The sequence below is a fragment of the Mesoplodon densirostris genome, chromosome 12 (genome assembly GCF_025265405.1).
Source record: "Mesoplodon densirostris isolate mMesDen1 chromosome 12, mMesDen1 primary haplotype, whole genome shotgun sequence".
Classification (NCBI taxonomy): domain Eukaryota; kingdom Metazoa; phylum Chordata; class Mammalia; order Artiodactyla; family Ziphiidae; genus Mesoplodon; species Mesoplodon densirostris.
Window position 1 is genome coordinate 9943161 of NC_082672.1, and position 21072 is coordinate 9964232.

Sequence of the window (21072 nt, forward strand, 5' to 3'; positions counted from 1 at the left end):
GAAAAGGGCTCTGGGTCACAACCCTTCTCTCTGGAGTTTTCTAGGATTTCAAGCTTTTCAAAGAAGTAGGAACAAGAAATATAAAAAATTCAGTACCATTCTTGCAATTTTATCGAGTTTCCCAGGACCCAAAGATTATGGAATAAGACCAGATCTTTCCTCCTTGTTTGAGTCCATGGTGATTATACTCAAGGCCGCTTGCCCTCCTGGCCTGCCCCCAACTTACAGTTACAGGATTAAATCAACAGGGTCAGAAGATAGCTATGGTTCTCTTTGCCAGAATTTCATCTGGAAATATACAGCTAGATAACATTTAGATAGAAAATCTATCAGCAGTCAACATTTAGGTGAAATCATAGAGCCTGTGTCATGTTATGTAATAAGCTATTCAAAGACAGATATACTTAATGGTGCCATTAACTCTCAGCTTTTATGTCCTAGCTCCTTATCATGACTCGACAGCTGGTTTATTGAAAGAAAACTATTACCAACAGAGTGGAAAAGGCAACTTATTCTGGTAACACGCATGTACTTCGCCAAGGTAGAAACCTAAATATCTGAATTGGGTTTTTTAGCTAAATATGTATGGCTAGTAGAAAAACAGCATGTAAAAGCTACTTCAAGATATTTTAGAAAAATTATTAAAAATACGTATGTACTATGGGTGTTGTCTGTTCAATTACTAACCGTCTGAAAGGTAAAAGTAAAGAATATCTAAACAATATAACAATGGGCATTAATTCATGCCAATTATTTTTAGTACTCTTAAAATACTAATACAAACTGTCAGTTACTTACTTCGAGCATTAAACATGTTTAAAAATACTTTCCAAATGACTAATAACCCTCTTAGCTTTAAGGTATTATAAAAGAGCTTAATCAGAAACAAAGCAAAAAAAAAAAAAGAACAAACTTACAATGATAGGAATTTTCTCTTTGGGTTTTGCTAGTTGCTTGGCCAACAAATACTGTTCCATTCCAGGTTTTGCAAATCCAGGAAATCTAATCATGAGGATAAATGCTTGTGAGTCTTATGCTTTTCCTTATAAGAATTCTACAGCTCTCATCCACATTTACTTAATACGACAGTTTGAACTTGTTCCGTCTTTCAGATGTACTAGAACTAGGAAACTATGGTAAATGAAACCTAATGTAATCAGATTGTTCAATGGCCAATTAGTCATTTAATTAAGCTTTATCTGGTAAGAGGGCAGTTTGACTCCAGAAGGTGTGATATTTATGGGCACTCTATTTGCTTGATCTGAGACACTCTATCACCACATGAAGAGTGACGGGCAGACGAGAAAATGTCCCCCAGGTACAGAGGTAGAAAGTACTGAGCACATCACTTGAGGTGACCACGTGGGGTGAAGGCCAGAGCTGCCTTTCAACATTCCCCCTCGGGAGGACACAATTATCCCAAAGAAACCACCACTGTTCCTAAGTACTTGTGCCATTTTCTTTGGGAACTGCCTTCAGAACCAGTTTATGAGACACACACAAAAAAACAGTCTCCTTGGGCCTCCCTGGTGGCGCAAGTGGTTGAGAGTCCGCCTGCCGATGCAGGGGATACGGGTTCGTGCCCCGGTCTGGGAGGATCCCATATGCTGCGGAGCGGCTGGGCCCGTGAGCCATGGCCGCTGAGCCTGCGCGTCCGGAGCCTGCGCGTCCGGAGCCTGTGCTCCGCAACGGGGGAGGCCACAACAGTGAGAGGCCCGCATACCGCAAAAAAAAAAAAAAAAAAACAACAGTCTCCTTAGTAAAGAGACTCTAAACATAATAAACTTGGCTATTTCCAGAAATCAAATCTACATCCGAAGCAAAGTTCTAAAACTGAAGAAAAGCTGCAATAAATGCATGGCCATCCAAAGCGCTACTTCTAAAGAAGACAAGATTAATCTGGGTTTTAGAATTTTTCTTTTTTTTTTAATAAATGGGGAAAAAATCCTCAGAAAGCAAAATACCTAAAATAGGAAAAGAAATCTTATTTCTACAAAAACCAGCTGTCTTACTTCTGATTTCATTCCTATACCAAGTTACAGGCCAATGTGATGCTCTCAGGGGCTCATATCTTTTCCTTCATTCTGGACTGACCTCCCTCCATTCTCTTTTCCCTGGACCTGCTTTAAAACACAGCTCATACAGCAGAGTAAAAGAGGTGTCTAGGAGCTTGATGGCCTTGGGTTTGAATTTCAAGTCCAACACTTAACAGCTATGTGACTTTTAGAGCGTGTCTCCTTATGTGAAGAATGGGACCAATACGACCTACCTTTAAGGTGGTAAGGGAATTAAATGAAAAGACTTAAAGAGTTATCTGTATAAATGTAAAGGCCCTAGTACGTACTCAGAAATTAAAATGATTTCTAATGAGGCCATCAGCTCTTTGGAAGTATTCCCTACAGCCTCAGGTGGAGCTTTCTCTGTGCTGCTCCAGTGTTCTGAGCATACTTTTGCTCTTCAGCTTATCGCGCTGCAATTGCCATCAGCCATTTGCACATCACAGCAGACTAGAAGTACTTTAGAGAAAGCATTTGTATTTCCAGGACCTAGAGGAATTATGGGAATATACTAAATGCTTAATGAATTAATGGGCTAACCTGGAACACTTTTATTAGAGAACCTACACTTCTGCTAGAGAACGCTGATGGAGAAATTGGGGCATTACACATAGCAACAATTCCTTGACTAGACTGTAAGCTTCTGGGTGCAGAGAGCACATGTCATGCTTCTTTTGGTATCTTAGTGACCACAGCAGAACTCTAGAGCTGACTATGCACGCATTTAATACTTACTGAACAGCAGTGCAATTGATTAATTCTTTCAGTATTATCAAGATGTATTCTTGTAATGCTCAAGTATACTTAAGTGTCTGATCTCTCTTTCTAGCATAAGGTTTATGCTCCATGACTGGAATATAGCTGTTATATAAAATGGATTAACCGCTGAAAAGTGTTAATATTTAAAAAAACTTTACAACTGTTATAAGTAAGTCATTTATACATTAGTCTAGTTAAATAAAAATATGTAGGGTTTAAACGGCTCCCAGCACCACAGAAAGAGAGGGATGCCTCAAAGGTGCAGGTTCATATTAGGACTCCTTCAGTTTGGTTTCAACCTAGACTGAAATTTTAGAGCAGAAAGAATTCTTAATTAAAGCCAATCCTTCACTTTAGAGATGAAGAAAGTTGAGTTTGAAACAGGTCATCCAACTTCCCCACGATCATACAGCCAGCCAGAGGGCAAGCATGGAGCAGTGGAAGCCACAGGGAAGTGGAGTCAGAGGCCTGGCGCAAGGCAGAACCTCATGAACTAGCTACGAAAACTCAAAAATTCAGCTAGACATGTTTGTCTCACAGGTCCTGCTTCCTCATTTTCAAAATGGGGCTGAGGGATACATTATATTAAAATGGGTTTGAAATATACTTTGTATTTAGGTTTAAAGAACAACTGAGGGTAAGGCACGTCACTACAGACCATATTGAGAACTTCAAATCTCACTCTAAGAAATAGGATACAGTCAGGAATGACTGATTGTACTATTCATGCAACTGAGTATGAAAATACACAATGGAAGAAACTGGACAGAAATGCAGGAGAAGTGCGAGCTAAAAGATAACTCGTTTAATTACCAGGTGGTATTTAAATACAAAGGAGAACTTGCAGGGCTCATTAAACTTACACACATGTACATCGAGACCTAGAAACTTGGTATCTAGATATATATCAAACATGTTTACAATTTTTTTCCAGACATAGACTAACATTCCTTGATATCTGCTTGGAATCATGAACTTGGAACACTGAGAAAAAGTATGAGTAATTTTAGAAAAACTATTTTAAATATAACTGCTGTAAGAAGAGTACTTGAAGATAAATCATATGGAAGTCACAAACTGCATCTCCTTCAAGCTACACTGGTGTAAACTACAGACTCATCCAGAACTCTCTACTAGGGAATTCCACAGGGCTGTGTCCATATTCACCCCTTCCCACATGCTTTCCTGCTAAGCACTGTTCCTACAAGGACCGTTCAAAACATTAAAAAAAAAAAAAGAATAATCTAAGTGAAAACAAAGTTCTAAACACATTAAACATAGTAGTTGAGAGTGTGCTCAGGAAGCTGAGGGACTGGACTGGAATCCCGACTACAGATCACTTACCACCTGTGTGAACCTGGGCAGTTACTTAACCTCTCTGGGCTTCATTTTCCCAGAGAAATCAGAGATTATATGTACCACAAAAGGGATATGAGGGTCGCATGAGAGAATACACACAAACTGCTTTGCACAAAGCCTGGCACATGGTAAAAGGTCAATAAACAGTCAAACGTTTAAAAGGAAGCTATCATGATTATTTTTAGCTTTCCTGTGGCATCAGCAATAAAAACCTTAATATGTCATGAGTTAATAAAGGTAAAAAACAGTATTTAGCAGATCATTAAATGGAACATATATTTCACTTTAAAATGAAAAAAAAATTTTTAAAAAGAAGCTTCCAAGCTAAGAGCCAAATAAAAAATAAACATGATCAAATTGCACCCAAAACTCTGTAGATCACTGAAAAGAGAAAAAGCCTCTTTGTATCTTGTATCTGTTCCTACAGAGAGCTCACGTTGACCCAACTCCCTTACACCTACTTGTTAAGCGGCAGCTTCATGGAGGAGGTGCCGGCACGGCTGTTTCCTCGCGGGGCACCGCCTGCTTCCGTGGCCTCTGAATCCTTGAAGTAGGCAGAAGACGACTTGGGCTCATCCCAGTCTTCATCCCAGTCGTCATCGTCGCCAGTTGCTGGAGGTGGGCACAGAAGATGGTCAGTAAAGAAAGGCAAAAGAAAGAAGGGATGACTTAATCCTCTGGGGGTGGGAGTCAGGATTATAATAAAGATGTGAACAGTATAGGCTCTATAGTCAGACAGTGTTGGGGCTTGACGATTCAGCCTTTTAGCACAAAAGACAATTTAGAAACAACGTCAAGAGGGCTGTTAGTCCAAGTAACTTCAGATAAATGCCAACTATAAAAACACTCTGTGGTATATAGGGAAGGCCTTCTAGAGGCCTATACGTTGATAAATCTAGCTTGATAAACTTGCAAATAAGCAGATCAAATATCCTTTAAGCCGAGAGACTGGGGAGGACAAAAGGGTGATAAGAGTTTTAAAAAGGAATGTTGAACACTAATAATAATACAGGTGAGAGAAGGACAAGGGGGTGGAGGGGAAAAAGAAAGAAACGAGAGATAAGTAGTAACTGACCAGCATCAGGACCCTAACATTCTAACAACAATCTCTGTGTCAGATGAGGTGCTGCCAGCTTTCCTCCCTCCCTCCCTTCTTCTTCCACTGTTCTGTGCCTCTGTCTCCCACCTCTGATGGCCTGAGGAGTCCCTTTAGCATGAGGCAGGAAACTGCCCTGGGATCTCCGCACTAAGAGTGCCACAACGAGAAGCCCAGAGACAAGTGCCAAAATGAAAAAAAAGATGAGAATAGAAAGTATTAGAAGGATCTGGGCCAAGAGCCCTGGAGCCACGCCACGTTACTACAGAAGCAGATGTCAGCAGTCTAGTCTCAACGTTTCTACCCAGCCCACGACTCCTGGTCCTGCAGCAGCCCAGCTCCTGTCCATGAGTGGGAGCTGGAAACCAGCACCTGTGCCCTTTATGGCTCCTGCATGCAAGTCTCCTGCTGTTTAGCACATTCAGTTCTTGGCAAAATCTGCTCATACAGGGATCATTAAAAAATAACGGGTGGATCTCTTAATTTCAGAACAGACATAAATCGCCTTTCTTGTTTCCTGAATTGTTTCTCCTTTTAGAAATTCCTCTTTTGCCTCAGTATTTCCATTAAGAACCTGGGAGTCAAACAGGGAGTTAAGGAAAAGACAGAACAGCTACGTTAGACATCACAAACCATGTGACCATAAACCGTTGAATGTGGCGATGAACCATATTCAATCCGTGTGCACATTTTTTTGGCCCAAACGTGTGTTAGTAGCTAAGATTTTAAAGTGGGAAGATGAGATGAAGATCGAGATTTCTAGTCTCTCTGGAACTGTGGTGGTCCAGGAACACTAGCTCGGTTCTCCGGCAACAGCATCAACCCGCCGGCTAGAGCAGAGCTGCCCACCTCCGTCTTCCACGGCCCCGCCCCACAGGGCTGCGTTGTTGTTCTGCTTTATGAACGTGGGCCCTGCAAGCGTTTGCATTTGTGACTCCTTGACAGGTAACTGAGAGTGGACTAAAGACCATAATTAAAAACTACCACATTTTGACCCAGCAAAATAAGTTTGCTATTAGTGAATAAGAGCGCCTGAGAACAGTTCCTTTGATTAAATCTATTTTAACTCCGATGCCCTTTAAGGGTGGGTGGGCTCCATCACCAGCAGAGCCCTCTTCCTCACCTGGTCCCTGGTAGGCCTGGGGATGACCAAAGGCAGTGTCCCAGTTGTTGGAGGTGCTTCTTTGGGCTGCAGTCCCCTCGGGCTTGGCTCCCCAGCCATCCGAGCTTTCCCAGTTTCCAGATTTGGAAGCATTCCAGGCTGACCAGGGGTCATTGCCACTGCTGACCTGATGCTAGGGGTAAAAAAGGAGAGAGTATTCGTGACTTCTAGAAAGCATTACTCAATTCAGTAGGAATCACATAACAACTGAATTGGGGTGCTGAAAAAACTGATAGAAATTTAAAACAATTTAAAATTTAAATAATAAAATTTTAGAAACATGTAGGAAAGCACAAAAGACAGGATAAACCGAATTTTATTGTTAACAGTTTGCCATATTTGCTTAGGAACTTTACAACCAATAACAAAGAGACTCCCTTTCTTTTTCCTTCCCCCAAGTAACTACTTTTCTGAACCTGTTCTCATTCCTGTGCATGTTCTTATACTTCCACTGAGTATGTAATGGAATATGTAACGTATTCATAAATAACAAATGCTTTATATTTTTCAAACTGACCTGAACAACACTGTACTGTATGTATCTCTTTGCAAGCTGTCTTTTTTCTTTCACTTAACATTATGTTTTTGAGCTTATACTTGCTGGTAAGAATATGTATTATTCACTTTAACTGCTTGATAGTCATCAGTTGTATTTTTAACTGTTTTAATTTTTATTTGAAAAGGTAATATGTTCCCAGTAAGAAAAAATTCCAATAGTATAAAAAGATATGAAATTTTAAAAATATTCCTACCACCTTAAAATGCCAGTCATTCTCTCAGAGATAATGACTCCTAACAAATTCCTTGTATATACTTAAACATGCCATGCAGAGAGAGCCTTTTTGCTTTTAAACATATTATGTGAGCCCAAATTATATTTTCTGCTCTGCACTTTTCTTTTGTTTTTCCATTTAATAGCCTAAAACATTCTCCTAGGTACAGCAGCACATGGATGACATCATTCTTTTACGTGACTCCACAGAATTCCACTGTATTTATTTCCCATCATCTAAACAGCATATGCTGATGCTCATTTATCTTGTTTGCAGTATTTTGCTACTGTAAATAATGCTGCAATGCACATTCTTGTACATCTTTCCTCACATGTCCAACAGATGTATGTGAAATTCCCAGAAGAAAAATTGCTGGGCTAATACAAGTGTGCACTTAGAATGGATAGATTCTGTCAAACTGCTTTCCAAGGAGATTGTACAGTCACATTCCTACACTCCTACTACACGCCAATGGGTGGTGTCTTGCATAAAATGGGGCTACCATACTCCAAAACTATTTTTAAAATATTATCTCCCATTATTCCTTAGCATACTTTTATAGTTTAATTATTAATATTATAAACAAAATTTTGGAATGGGCAATACATGGCACCCAGTATCAAGGAATACTGCAGTAAGAGTACCTGTAACCCACCTCTCACCCCTGGCTCACCCAGCCCTGAGGCAACCAGTTTTTTTTGTTTTTTGTTTCCTTAATTTTTAAATTTTAAATCTTCAACCTGTATGGAATTTACTTCAGTATATGAAATAATATAGGAATCTAGCTTAATTTTTTCCTGTAGTCATTCTGTTGTCCTGACATCACTTAATGAACAATCCATTTTCCTCCACTGATCTGAAATTCACCTTTATCGTATACTGGACTTGGGCCTATTTCTGGATTCTATTCTATCCTAGTAATCTATTCATACTAGTACCAAGCTACTTTGGAGTCCACTAGACAGAATACCGTTAGTACTTTACCATAATATCTTTTTTTTTTTTTTTTTTTTTTTTGCGGTACGCAGGCCTCTCACTGTTGTGGTCTCTCCCGTTGCGGAGCACAGGCTCTGGATGCACAGGCTCAGCGGCCATGGCTCACGGGCCCAGCCACTCTGCGGCATGTGGGATCTTCCCGGACCGGGGCACGAACCCGTGTCCCCTGCATCGGCAGGCGGACTCTCAACCACTGCGCCACCAGGGAAACCCATCATAACATCTTTTATTGGTTTATTTTTACACGTGAACTTTAGCATCAGCTTCACGTTTTAAAACTAAAACAATCTTTAGTTTTAGCATTAGCATGTCAAGTTTAAAAATCATTTGAATCACCTTAAATTTACAAATAAACTCAGGGAAAACAAATAGTGCCTTTAAAAAAATTTCAATACTGAATCTATTTTTTCAAGAACATGGAAGAGCAAATTTTTCTCTTTACTCAAGTCTTCCTTCTCACATAAAAATTTGGGGGTTAGTGAGAGAGAGAGAGAGAGAGAGATTGAGATTTGTAAGAAAATTACCCAAACGGCCTCAAACACCTCTCTAATGTTTTAGAATGCTGTCATGGTTGATCTTTTTTTCACTCTTCATCAACTGACATACAGGGTGGATAACTGCCTGCCACCTACCAGAAGCATCAAAAACAGTACATGTTTTACAAAAGGAACTATGATTTCATTCTAACATCTCTATACCTTCAAGAAAAATTAATGAAGTTACTAGTGATTCTGCCTGAAGTCAAATATGAATAGCAGAAAGACATTCATCCTCATGACTGTGAATTTCTCGAACGTACGGCTGACGAGGAGCTACTCTCAAGCCACTGCAGTGCCGGCTGGAAATGAAGGCTGCCATGCTGAGGGCCTGACAATCACACTTCATTTAAGAGAACCCTTCCTTCCATAGTTTTCTGTAAGTAGGGGTGTTTTATTCAGCAACATATACTCTGTGCTCTCCAAACTAAACTATGAGGTTTTGTTTTTAGAATTAAAAACTTCAAAAGGTACAGAAATGTTGGATAGTAGGATGACAGTAAGTACAGGCATTCATTGTCTAGCATTTCTATAAACTACTGAGGAAAAGGAACAGTAGGGTTATAACTAGAACAACAGGATGAGTACAAGTTCAGCACTGCCATGACAGTAAGATCGTGTTGGCAAACTGTCCAAGAAGGTTTTCATCAATATTGAGGAAGCAATGGGATATGAAATTCATTGCCAAGTAACCTTAAAACATTAAAACTTATTAGGACAGAAACACATAACATGACAGTTCTTTTATTTTTTAAATTTATTTATTATTTTTTTTGCGATACGTGGGCCTCTCACTGCTGTGGCCTCTCCCACTGCAGAGCACAGGCTCTGGACGTGCAGGCTCAGCGGCCATGGCTCGCTGACCACAGAATAGATTCCAAACTCCTTAGTCCATCAATTAAGATCCTACCTTTTCCTTCCATGACATGCCCCGTCCTCACTACTTGCCACTAACCCTCACTCTGTGCTTCAGCCCGCAGCTTCCCAGACTTCCCTGTGTCCTTGCCTTTGCTCAGGCTCTGCTCTCCATCTGCGTGCAAAGCCTTCTACCTCACCTTCCTAGACTCTGGCCCAGTCCCACCCCACGGACGGCGCTGGCCTCTGCCTGCTGGCTGACATTCAGTCACATCCTTCCACTTTCTCCCCAAGTTAGTCTTCCGTTAGAGTTATTGGCGTATCGGTGAGTCATTCCCACTAGCAAGTCACGGGCAAACATCTCCCCTAAAAGATTCTCAAAGTGCCTTACATAAAGTGGCAAAGACTCAAATTTTTTATTTTTCTTCAAGTGGCGAACTGTGATCTTCTTGGTCATTTGTATGAAGTAGGTATTCTTCTAATAATAATAGATTATTATATCTATTATTCTTTAGATATTCATCTGACCTTCATAACATTACTATTATTTCACAAAGAGGGAAATCAAGAGTTTCCTCATGTATACTGACTTGAGTCTCTTCTAGGAAAATAACCGGCTGTGGACGACCACAGAATAAGTGATTTTCAGCACTGCCATGCTCTTAAAATAACAATGCCTTCCCAGTTATAAAAGCTTATCAGTACACTGTAGAAAAGCTGGAAGATACTGACAGGTACAGATGGACAGAGGGATGGACATATGTGTGATAAAGCACAGTAAAATGTTAATGGTAAAATCTAGAAGGTGGGTATATGATTATTCATTCACTATGAAGTTCACTTAACTTTCCTATGCTTTAAGTTTTCGCAAATGTTGGAAAATCCAAAAAACAAAACTTGCACATACAAACAGCGTCTTCTGAACTCCATGAGGATGCATGCAAGGGACAAGAGAAGGTCTGTGCCCATCAGGCTCACCAGTGATTTCTTGTTGCCTATGAACATGGGGCCTGCATGTAGTAAGTGTTTAGTAAATTACTTGCTAAATTAAAACACTCACAAACACTCACATGTCTGTCTGGATCTCTATTATGAATGGATTTTCACCTGCCTTGCACTGGAACTGGCTGATTATGCCTGACTTGCCCCCTAGCTCCCACTCTAACTAAATTAAATGCTCCCTAATGCCAGAAGTGATGTAGTCAACACATTTGCTGATTTAGCGCTCTAATTTTTTTTTTTACATCTTTATTGGAGTGTAATTGCTTTACAATGTTGCGTTAAGTTTGTGCTGTACAACAAAGTGAATCAGCCATATGCATACACATGTCCCCATATCCCCTCCCTCTTTCGTTTCCCTCCCACTTTCCCTATCCCACTCCTCTAGGTGGTCACAAAGCACCGAGCTGATCTTTCTGCGCTATGCGGCTGCTTCCCACTAGCCATCCATTTCACATTTGGTAGCGTATGTATGTCAATGCCACTCTCTCACTTCGTCCCAGCTTACCCTCCCCCCACCGTGTCCTCAAGTCCATTCTCTACGTCTGGCACTCTAAATTTAAAAGCTATCCTAACCTCATAAGACAAAACAAAGAAATACATTTACATTGTCTTTACATCATGAGACAATCTAAATGTATCCGCTGAAAGGAGCCTGTAGAGCAGAAAGACAGAGAACGGAGTCTGAGTGGTCATGGCGGGGTGGGGAGTGAAGGGTGTATTCCTGAGATAATCGTAGCGAAGCTGTGCATCTTACAAATATATAATATGGGGTAAAAGGGGGCAAGGATAAGAACACCGGTCCACTGGTTGAATTTAAATCCCTTATGAAACTGTAGAAATTCAACTGACATAAATTTCTCATGCGTGCAGCAGTTAAGAGCTAAAGCTCTAGAGGCTGTCTATCTGGGTTTGAATCCCAGCTTTACCACTTACTAACTATGAATTTGGGCAATGTACTCCATCTCTCTTAGTTTCCACTCTTATAGAATGGATACAACATCATAACCTTCCTCATGAGATTTCTGTAGGAATTCAATGACATAATGCATATGAAGCACCTAACAATATCCGGCACATGGTATGCATTCAGTAGTGGCTACCTTACTACATGAGGGCTCATCTAGAGTATGCAGAAAAGAATGAAGACTGGTAATCTTTGAGTAAATCCCCATTCGTTTATGCTTTAGAGGAAAAGATCAGTTATATTTCCAAATGGCTTCAATGACAGGTCACATTAATAGAGAAACTTTTAATTACATAAGTGATTATAGGCACTTAGGATACTTTCTATTTTAGCCAAAGATCTGTTGCCTTCAGGTACATAAGAGAAAGAGGAAGAAGACAGAACTGTTTTGCCATAAAAGCAACTCATAATTCTTGGGGGACTTGGCACGTTTTCTGTGTGCTAAATGCTGAGCTCTTGCTTTTCTTCAAAGCCTAACCCCTACTGCAACAAACTGAGCTACACAATGATTTGGTTTAATGATCCTTTGGCCTCTGACTTCTTTGCCGTCAATTCCAAGAACGCCTTTTGTCCCTCACCTGCAGACATCTGGTCGCACAATAATGCATTATGTTCCTCCGCTAAGGTTTCAAACTCTGAGGGACCTCTCCCATCCTTTTCTCCCAGCCCTCCCTCCTCTCTCCTTTCTACTGAGCAACGGCATCATTCTCTTCTTTCCCCACCTTTTACGGTACCAAAGCCATCCAGACTATGTAAACTCCGTGACTAAAACTCCTTCATTAGACCTTGCTGTCCATGGAATAAATCCATCAATCGAGTTTCATGAAAAGTCTCCAAAGTATAAATCCCAATTGCCCTTCCAACTCCTATATGTCCCACATTCTATGTTGCCATGCCCCCAAAAAGAGCTTTAGTAAGATACTTTAGCTGAAACAATCACCTCACTTGGGGAAAAAAAGGATTACTTCTAGGGGCTTTAAATGTTTACTTCCTCTTTCATTCAAGTTTGAATTTTACCTTATTTATGGAAGAAGAAGGAGAAGGAGAAGATGAAGAAGGTGGTGATTGGCTGAGACTTTCAATACAACCAATCTGAGCCAAAATATCCACCTTAAAAGAAAAAAAGGTGCTCAGTAAACGAAGGGGGAAAAAAAGAGTATACCAAAGCTAACAACAGCAAATGCATAGCAGGGCTAAGTTCACCAGAAAATTCCAGCATGCCACTCATGCACCAAGATTACATGCAAAAAGCAAAGCCCCTAATGTATAGTAGTGGTTTGTCTTCAGTGCATTAGTATATATTCTAAAGACTCTTGCTGTCATAACACAGCATCACTGAAGCACTAAAAATGATTATAAGCAGCACAGAAGGAATGGAACAAATATCATGCAAGTCATACAGCCAATGAAAAAAAACTCCAGAGGAAAAATGTAGCCAAGCTTTTAAAAATGTTAGAATGTTGAACCAGGGCTTTCAAAGCCACCAGACGTGTGAGATGAGCAAAGCTTCCTGGAACCACAGAGCCACGGAGAACCTACCAAGACCAGCTAAGAGCACAGAACAGCCTGCGAGGTCGTGAACTCTGTGTGCTCCTGAGCTGACTGGCTTGGTGTGCAGTGTCAACATGAGAACAGATAACTGATACACCCTGTGGAGCTGGGCAATGGCCAAATCAGCATCGCTATTAGGAGGACAACCTTGGAGCCCAATTTCCAGGCTTCGAATCCCAGCTCCACAACTATCTAGTAGGGAAGTCATTACTATTAACATTTATACAGTGTTAGGAGAATGCCCTTTCCATGTACAACCTTCTTGTGAAGAAAGTTGTACCATTTGTAGACGTAAATAAACTTGGGTTTGGAAATCAACTAGTAATACACAAAGAAGACAATCAAGATGGAGTAACTGGGATCCAGTTTACCCTTCCACTTAAAACTAAAAAAGACAAAATATATGAAACTGTCTTCAAATCATTAGACATCAGGCAATAAAGGACCTGCCCTCTGCCTAGAGAAGACTTTCCAGGCCATGGATCAGGGACGGGGAACCCATGCACAGACCACTGGTCTCTGTGAACTAAGAAGACAGAGCTGGGGGTCTGGGGCGGAGTACTGAGAAGCAGAGAGCTGCACAGAGACCTCCGGAGATGCGTGCGGGACGGGATGGGACCCCAGGCCTTAGGCTGAGTACTGATCAGCGTGTGCACGTGAGAGAGCTGCCATATGAAAGGTTAGGTATCAACCCCTTAGTAGGGCGGTTCTCACCAGCCAGAACGGAAAACCTCATGATTCATAAGGGTGACAGCAGGTACAGCACTGAAAAGGCTTTTGCCTCCACAGAGAGGCAAAAATATCCCTAGACGGAGCATTGCTCTGGTCCCGCTCTAAAAAGCTTAAACTGAAAGAATTAAACTGTTTCTAAGTAACTTTCTTTTAAAGAAAAACAAAACAAAACAAAACCCTAGTCTGCAACTGCTGACCACAAAACGAATAGGTCTGGTTTTGTTATATTTTGCTACTTTGTTGTTACTTTGCTTCTTATATGACATCCTTGGGCCACCAGGATGAGTAAGACTCAAACTCTTACTTCTGACCATGGGCATCAATGAAAATGCAGTAAGACCTGGGCAAGGGCCTGTTTGGAAACAACAGTTACGTCGACTTGATTCACTGGTTTCCCAGTATGGTCTCCTGGTTTCAGGCGAAGTAAGTTCTTCTGGTTTCCCAGTTCTTCCAGACATCGTCTAAGAAGAACTTTCACTGCACACATCATGCGACAACACCGGGAGAGGCTGGGGGCAGATGGAGAGATGGGCAGCAGACGCCTTTACTTCTCTCTGTGCCCACTTGAACTAGTTCACACTTCAAGGGGGATCTAGGTCTGAGAATTAATGAGAAAGATAACTTATATTTCATCAAGGTTGCTTTCTGTTTGGTGTTCTACCAAACCAGCAAACAAGAGTACAAAGAATATATGAAGGTTCAAAAGATACTGATGAGTACAGGTAACTGCCTATACTGCCTAACTGCCCACCTGGTTCCTTACAGAGGATGCCCAAAGTTCAATACAGGTCACCACGGAGCATTCTGTTTGACAAGTCTACCAGGTAAGAAGAGTTGCTAATTATGGGCTCACTACTTTGCGTAATATCATCTCGGGGGAAAGGCTCTGGAAGCGTTCGAGGGCCCATCTTATTACCACACAAGGAAATCCTCAGTCACATATATCTACACCCTATCGGTTATGTTGCTATGGCCGATTACACTGCCATACCCTAATATATACGCTTGGAAGGAAAGAAGGAGGGAAGGGACTTCCAGAGTAAGACTTTGGCCAGGGATATACAACAAAAATGAACGGAAAGTTACCGGTTTTGTGAAAGCTGAGGTTATTATGTTTTTGTTTGTTTGTTTTTTGCACCTTATCTGCATGACTGAGGCATAAATGTCTTTATCTGACATTTCTCATTCATGAAATGTTTAATAACCACGTGCCAATTGTGTTAGGAAGTGGGACTAGAAAGCAAATAATGTGATTCCTCTATAAACCAAGAACATTTCAATCAGTTTCTGACAAAGGCTTCTCGTTCTCAAAAAGGCCTACAGAAGGTATAAAATTGTCTTATGTGAAAAGCCTAATTATTTCAGCTCTACAGATAGAATTTGTAAAATTTCCTATTTTGTTACTTATAGATCTTTTGCTAAAAGCACATCATCTAATACTACAGATGAACCTCTACTGATTTCAAAAAACCCCTTATAGAAATATAAAACTTGCACATTCTTTAAAAAATAAGGCTAGATCACAACAACAGATTAAATCAATTTGTAGCCAGTCACGTCAATACTACTGACTGGAAATTACTTCCCAAAAAGCTTAAATGACTTAACAGATCCTTTATTAATTCACATTCTGAACCCACAGACGTCAATTCCAGGTATTTATTTTTTAAATAGAGAAAACTAAAAGAATAAGATTTGCCTTAAAAAATGGAAAACACTTGTACTAGCTTAGAGAATTTACTTATTTTTTTAGCACAAAGTTTTAAAATAGGTAGCTTTATGTGCCAAACAGGATGGTGCTATAAGTAGCAGAAGACAATTTGATAGATCTGTCTAATAAAGGTCAACGTGAAATGGGCTTTTATAGACATTCCTCTGATGATGGGTTGGGCATATAACAATGCTGACTGGCCCTTCACCAGGGCAGTTATAAGGTAAAAACAAAACAAACCCTTTGCTTTTGTCATTTGTTTCCTGTTAGATAAAGCCAAACAGCAACAAAACATCCTAAAAAATAAATTTCGCCAGTGTGTATTTTTGAATGGGTCCCAGATGCACAAAGCTGTCTTATGTAAGGCAAGGGTCTGGGATCAGGAAAGCATGGAAGGTTAACATCACCAGCCTAATTCAGTTTTGAAGAAAAATGTCAACAAATCCTGTATACAGATGTGCACAACCCTCCTTACAAAGCCCTGTAACTGAGTAAAAGGGATTCCTGTGTGGCTGGGAGAGGGCGTGGGGAAATGGGGAGAACCTTTGCAACAGGGGTTTTGTAAAGAGAAAGTCTCAGTAAGCAATTATGAGATGTCCACAGCATTACAGACCTTATTTGAGATAATGAAATAATAAGCCTTTGTGAAGGTTTCTTTTGCTGATTTTTAAATGGACTACAAAATGGCCTAAAAATGGACTTTTCTTTGAGAAATGCGAAAGCAAAATGTAGTTCCAACATAAAATTACTATTTCCTTCCTCATTCCTTAATAAATAAAAGTTCCTTCATAACAAATACCATCACACTGAAAATCTCTACATAATAAAAAAAGATGTTATGTCCCTAAATACCCACTTAACTTTGAGCATTTAACATCCAAACTGTTAAAAATAATTAACCTCCTACTAAGTACCACGTATTGTTCTAAACACTTCAGAACTTTTTTCCATTTACTCTTTCCAACAATTCTGTGAGGTCTTACAGATGAGGAAACTGAGGCACACAGAAGCTAAAAAGCTCACCGTGAGTCACACAGCAAGTATGAGATCTGGGAATAAAATCTAGGCAAGGTCTGGGATTAAAACCGAGCGTTTTCCTGCCCTTACACATCTAAAGAATGCAGGACACTCCTATCAATAACTATGGCTCGCAAAGGCACTCAGGGTTTTAAAGTGGAATGAAAAAGAGAGCATAGAAAAAAAGCAACATTTCAGAGAAACAAAAATGGGAAAGTCAGGAAGAGAAACTAGATTTGTGGGGAAATAATGAATGATTCTGTTCATGCAGAGTCTGAGATACAGAGGAGACAGGCAGATAGCGATGCTGAACAAGAAGCTGGACACTGAGCAAACTGAAGAGAAAATTCAACATGGGAGAGATATTTCTAAGGGAATCTTCTGCACGGTTAGAGAGGGTAGAAGAAGGAGACAGGTTGGAACAAAAAAGGTAAGTGGATTGAGACTGTTCCTTGGAGAGGGAAGAGGTGAAAAAAGAAGGAAATATTTCTTAAATGTCTTCCGTGAGTCTGTTGACACCACGTTATACCAGTGGCCTGGTCCTCCGACAGTTCAGGAAGCAGCCACGACTCTTACGAAGTGCAGCCAGACTGTCAACCCAGCTCTAACACCAAACGTTACACCAGGCTTCCCACCGCACCATCCCACATGGAGAGGGGGAAGGCTGGGATGAGAAACCGTGAAACAGAAGAACAGAGATATATCCAAGGGCAACTGGGATACAGTGTGATAAAGACAGTTAACAAAAGGAGAAGCAGTTTATTCCAAGTATGTACACCTTTCTAGTTTAAAAAGGATAGAAAAATAAATCCCTCAAGTCAAAAACCTTCAGATAAAACGTCTAGGTTTATACAGCTTTCAATTAATGATTAAGCCCCATTGTTCTTTTAAGGGTACAAACAAAAACTTCCCATTAATTTCTCAAAAGTAAGTTCTACAAAGAGGCAGTAATCTAAGAGTTTTTAAAAAGATCTATACTGAGAACCTTTTTATAATCAATGATACAATTTAAACACTAATAGCTGGGAGAAAACCCAAATGGGGACAACTATTAACACATGTTTGGTAATAATGTCTGAGATTCATTTCCACCAGCGGGTTAATTCATTCTAGTGGCACAGCTACTAACAGGAAATGCTCCTGAAACTGTAAAATAGCAGATATATGACTAATAATGAAACCAGTAATAACCACTAAAAACCATTCTTCTTTTCTAAAGGTACTGCAATAGCTCTCCTCATCCAACTTAAAATCTGTAATAGAAAAAGAAAACAAGAACCTGACTCATTTCTTAGATAGCCTTCAATAATTTTTCGACACAATTTGCATTTGTGGTGTGTATATATTTAAACACAATAGAGATAACATTACACTAGTGATATGCCTTTTTAAAAGCCCATTCATCCGTATCTGTATATCTGAAGCTACCCTCATTCTTCTAAAAGCAGCCCTGCTTCCCATGGTGTGGCTGTCCTGTAGTCTATGGGACCAGCCCCTACTGATGACGCACACATTCTAGGCTTTGCTGTTACAACAGTGCTGCAGGAAACTTCTTCTCCTGCCCAAATGGCTGTGTTCTGAGAGCAGAGCTGTAAGATCAACTCAGAAGTGCTGGGTCAAAGAGTAGATGCACCTCAAATATTAATATATATTATCAGACTGTCCTCCAAAAAGCTTCATCGATTTATCCTATACCAGCTTCATACGAGGATGCCTATTTGAACACGCCTTTCCTCACACTAGCAGTTAAAACATTTTAATTCTCTGCTAATTTGATAGAAGAATTTCAAAATGAGCATTTTCCTATGTTTACTGGCTCTTCGTATTTCTTTTCCAATGAAAAATCTGTTCATATCCGTTGCCCATTTCTTCTGAGTTGTTTACCTTTTTCCTACAGATTTATAAGAACAGAATCAGCTGACATCTCTGGCATGTTAGAATTTTTTTTCCTAGTTGAATATTACTTTAAAAAAATTTTTTTATTTATTTATTTTTGGCTGTGTTGGGTCTTCGTTGCTGCATGCGGGCTTTCTCTAGTTGCAGCGAGCGGGGGCTACTCTTCGTTGCGGTGTGCAGGCTTCTCACTGCGGTGGCTTCTCGTTGCAGAGCACAGGCTTATAGGCGTGCGGGCTTCAGTAGTTGTGGCATGCGGGCTCAGGAGTTGTGGCTCGCGGGCTTAGTTGCTCCGCGGCATGTGGGATCTTCCCAGACCAGGGCCCGAACCCGTATCCCCTGCACTGGCAGGCGGATTCTTAACCACTGCTCCACCAGGGAAGCCCCTTACTTTTTGACTTAAATATATCAATTCTTTCCTTAATGGCTGCTAGAAATTGTGCTGTGCTTAGAAAGACCTTCTATATTCCAAAGTTAATGAAAAAAAATGTTACCTATATTTTTTCCAAGTACTTAAAAAAATAAACAGCTCTATCATTTTTCAAATTAAATTGTTCCAACACATTTAAAGAATAATGCATTATATTCCTTTGACATTTACAGTTCTAGTCTATACCTCAGCCAAGTGGCTGGACTGTGTTTTACAGGTAAAGGGTTCCCTTACATACTAGAAAGGAAAGAAAAAGATCATAATGGGGGTTGGGATGATGCATCAACATTATCTACCTCTACACCAGTCACTGCACTTACCTCTGTGATTGCTCAGTAAGAAGCTAGAACCAGAAGGTACCCCAAGCAACCTGAAATTAGGAGTTTTAAGAAAAACAAAAGGAAGTGCTATTTTACATATTAAGCTATAAATAAATGTATGAACTAATTACTGTGAAATGCAGTACAGCTTAAAAATACAAAGTCAATGAAGACTCAGACAAACTAAAAAATAACAGGCTCAAAATAAGTTATTCAAGAACATCTGCAGATGGATGTAACCTCCTAGAGAGATCTCTCTAAAAAGATATGGTTTGAAAGATACAACAGTCAGAAAGTTGGATAACCAGTAGCTGAATGCGAGGCTTTAACCTGCCTGTGCAGGAAGAAGGCCAAACTGAAAACAAGTGGTGCTGAGGAGACTCAAGGGATACTAATCAGAGAGTGTGCACTGTGTACCGAGCTGAAAGGGGGCCCTGCCTGCCTGACGGCAGAGAGGAGCGGCCTGGCTCCTCTGACCCACTTATCTCCACATAAAACTGTCCTCCGGGAGCTAACACAACGCCAGACTAACTAGAAAGGCCCAAGAGGCGTATCCCTGGAACAAAAATAGTATTTTCTTACTGACATTCAGAAAATGAAATAACGGGCAAACCTGATGGCCACATTTTTAAAAGCTGCCAATTAATAATGGTATTTATAAAACGTACCACAGTTTTGGCCCATTTAAGTTGTTCTCACATCCCGGATAACTGAGAGCATAGACGGCTGCTGAAAATATTTTTATTCAAATGCTTAAATTAATTCATTATGGTCATGCTTTCTGTATTTTGTTACTCCTTGTTTCAGTTCATTTTTTTCTTTGCTTTCAAAGGATCTGATTAGATTTAATGTCAGACTGGATTAGTAAACCCTAACTTTAAAAAGAAGTCGGTTATATTTTCTTCAAAACAACCTGGAAGAAAAAAATTAGACTTATGCTGATCAGTTTATATGGTTACATTTAAATACTGAGGAGTCTTCTTCATAACATAAAGTTTGAGCCTGATTTTGAATTTGTGTTTATGAGCTAAAGTACTTCAGTCTACCTTGAGATATATGAAACAGGTCCCCGAATTAAAATAAGATGAATATGAATATTCCCATCTTTTGTTTCCTTCACTTGTTCTATGATCATCTCATTATAATTCCACTTTATTGAAATGTCTTTTTTACTTAATGCAAACCCTTTCACTGATGTTTCTGTAAAACTCAGTGACTCTCAGCTGGGTTGACTTTGCCATTTGGCGACAACTGGAGACCATTTTGGTGACTGGAACCAGGGTTGGGGCGGGGGTGGGGGGAGGCAGGGAGAGCGGTGAGTCCAGGCCGGACACGCTGCTAGTCATCACAGTGAGGAAGCATCAGGCCCCAAACGTTAACAGCTCCCAGGCTAAGAATCCCTGGTAAAACGTCAAGTAAGGGTTACCTACTATTTCTTCACCCTTTATCTTGAGTAAACTTTAACTGGCCAATATTCTTAGGTATTACAGATTAACAAAATATAGGAGAATGCTCAACTCTGGTGATAACCTCGCCTCTGAATTTTAAATATCTGAGCCAGACAATGTGTAATTTAGGATGTCCACAAAAGCTATTTAAAAATGTATAAGGGGCTTCCCTGGTGGCGCAGTGGTTGAGAGTCCGCCTGCCGATGCAGGGGACACGGGTTCGTGCCCCGGTCCGGGAAGATCCCACGTGCCGCGGAGCGGCTGGGCCCGTGAGCCATGGCCGCTGAGCCTGCGCGTCCGGAGCCTGTGCTCCGCAACGGGAGAGGCCACAACAGTGAGAGGCCCGCGTACCGCAAAAAAAAAAAAAATGTATAAAATCTGCAGTTAACATATGGTAACAGTCCTTTGAAA

At 40.4% G+C, this 21072-nt stretch overlaps 1 protein-coding gene across 2 annotated transcripts in view; it reads right to left on the bottom strand.

The window, feature by feature from the left end:
- Nucleotides 1-21072, bottom strand: part of SNX9 (sorting nexin 9) — a 190881-nt gene that overhangs the window by 34398 nt on the left and 135411 nt on the right. For both annotated transcript variants that reach the window (XM_060115129.1, XM_060115128.1), the window contains 3 exons: nt 6395-6566; nt 4637-4787; nt 918-1002 (listed from right to left, as the gene is read on the bottom strand). In XM_060115129.1, the coding sequence (XP_059971112.1) occupies nt 918-1002; nt 4637-4787; nt 6395-6566 (408 nt within the window). The remainder of the gene's footprint in view (nt 1-917; nt 1003-4636; nt 4788-6394; nt 6567-21072) is intronic.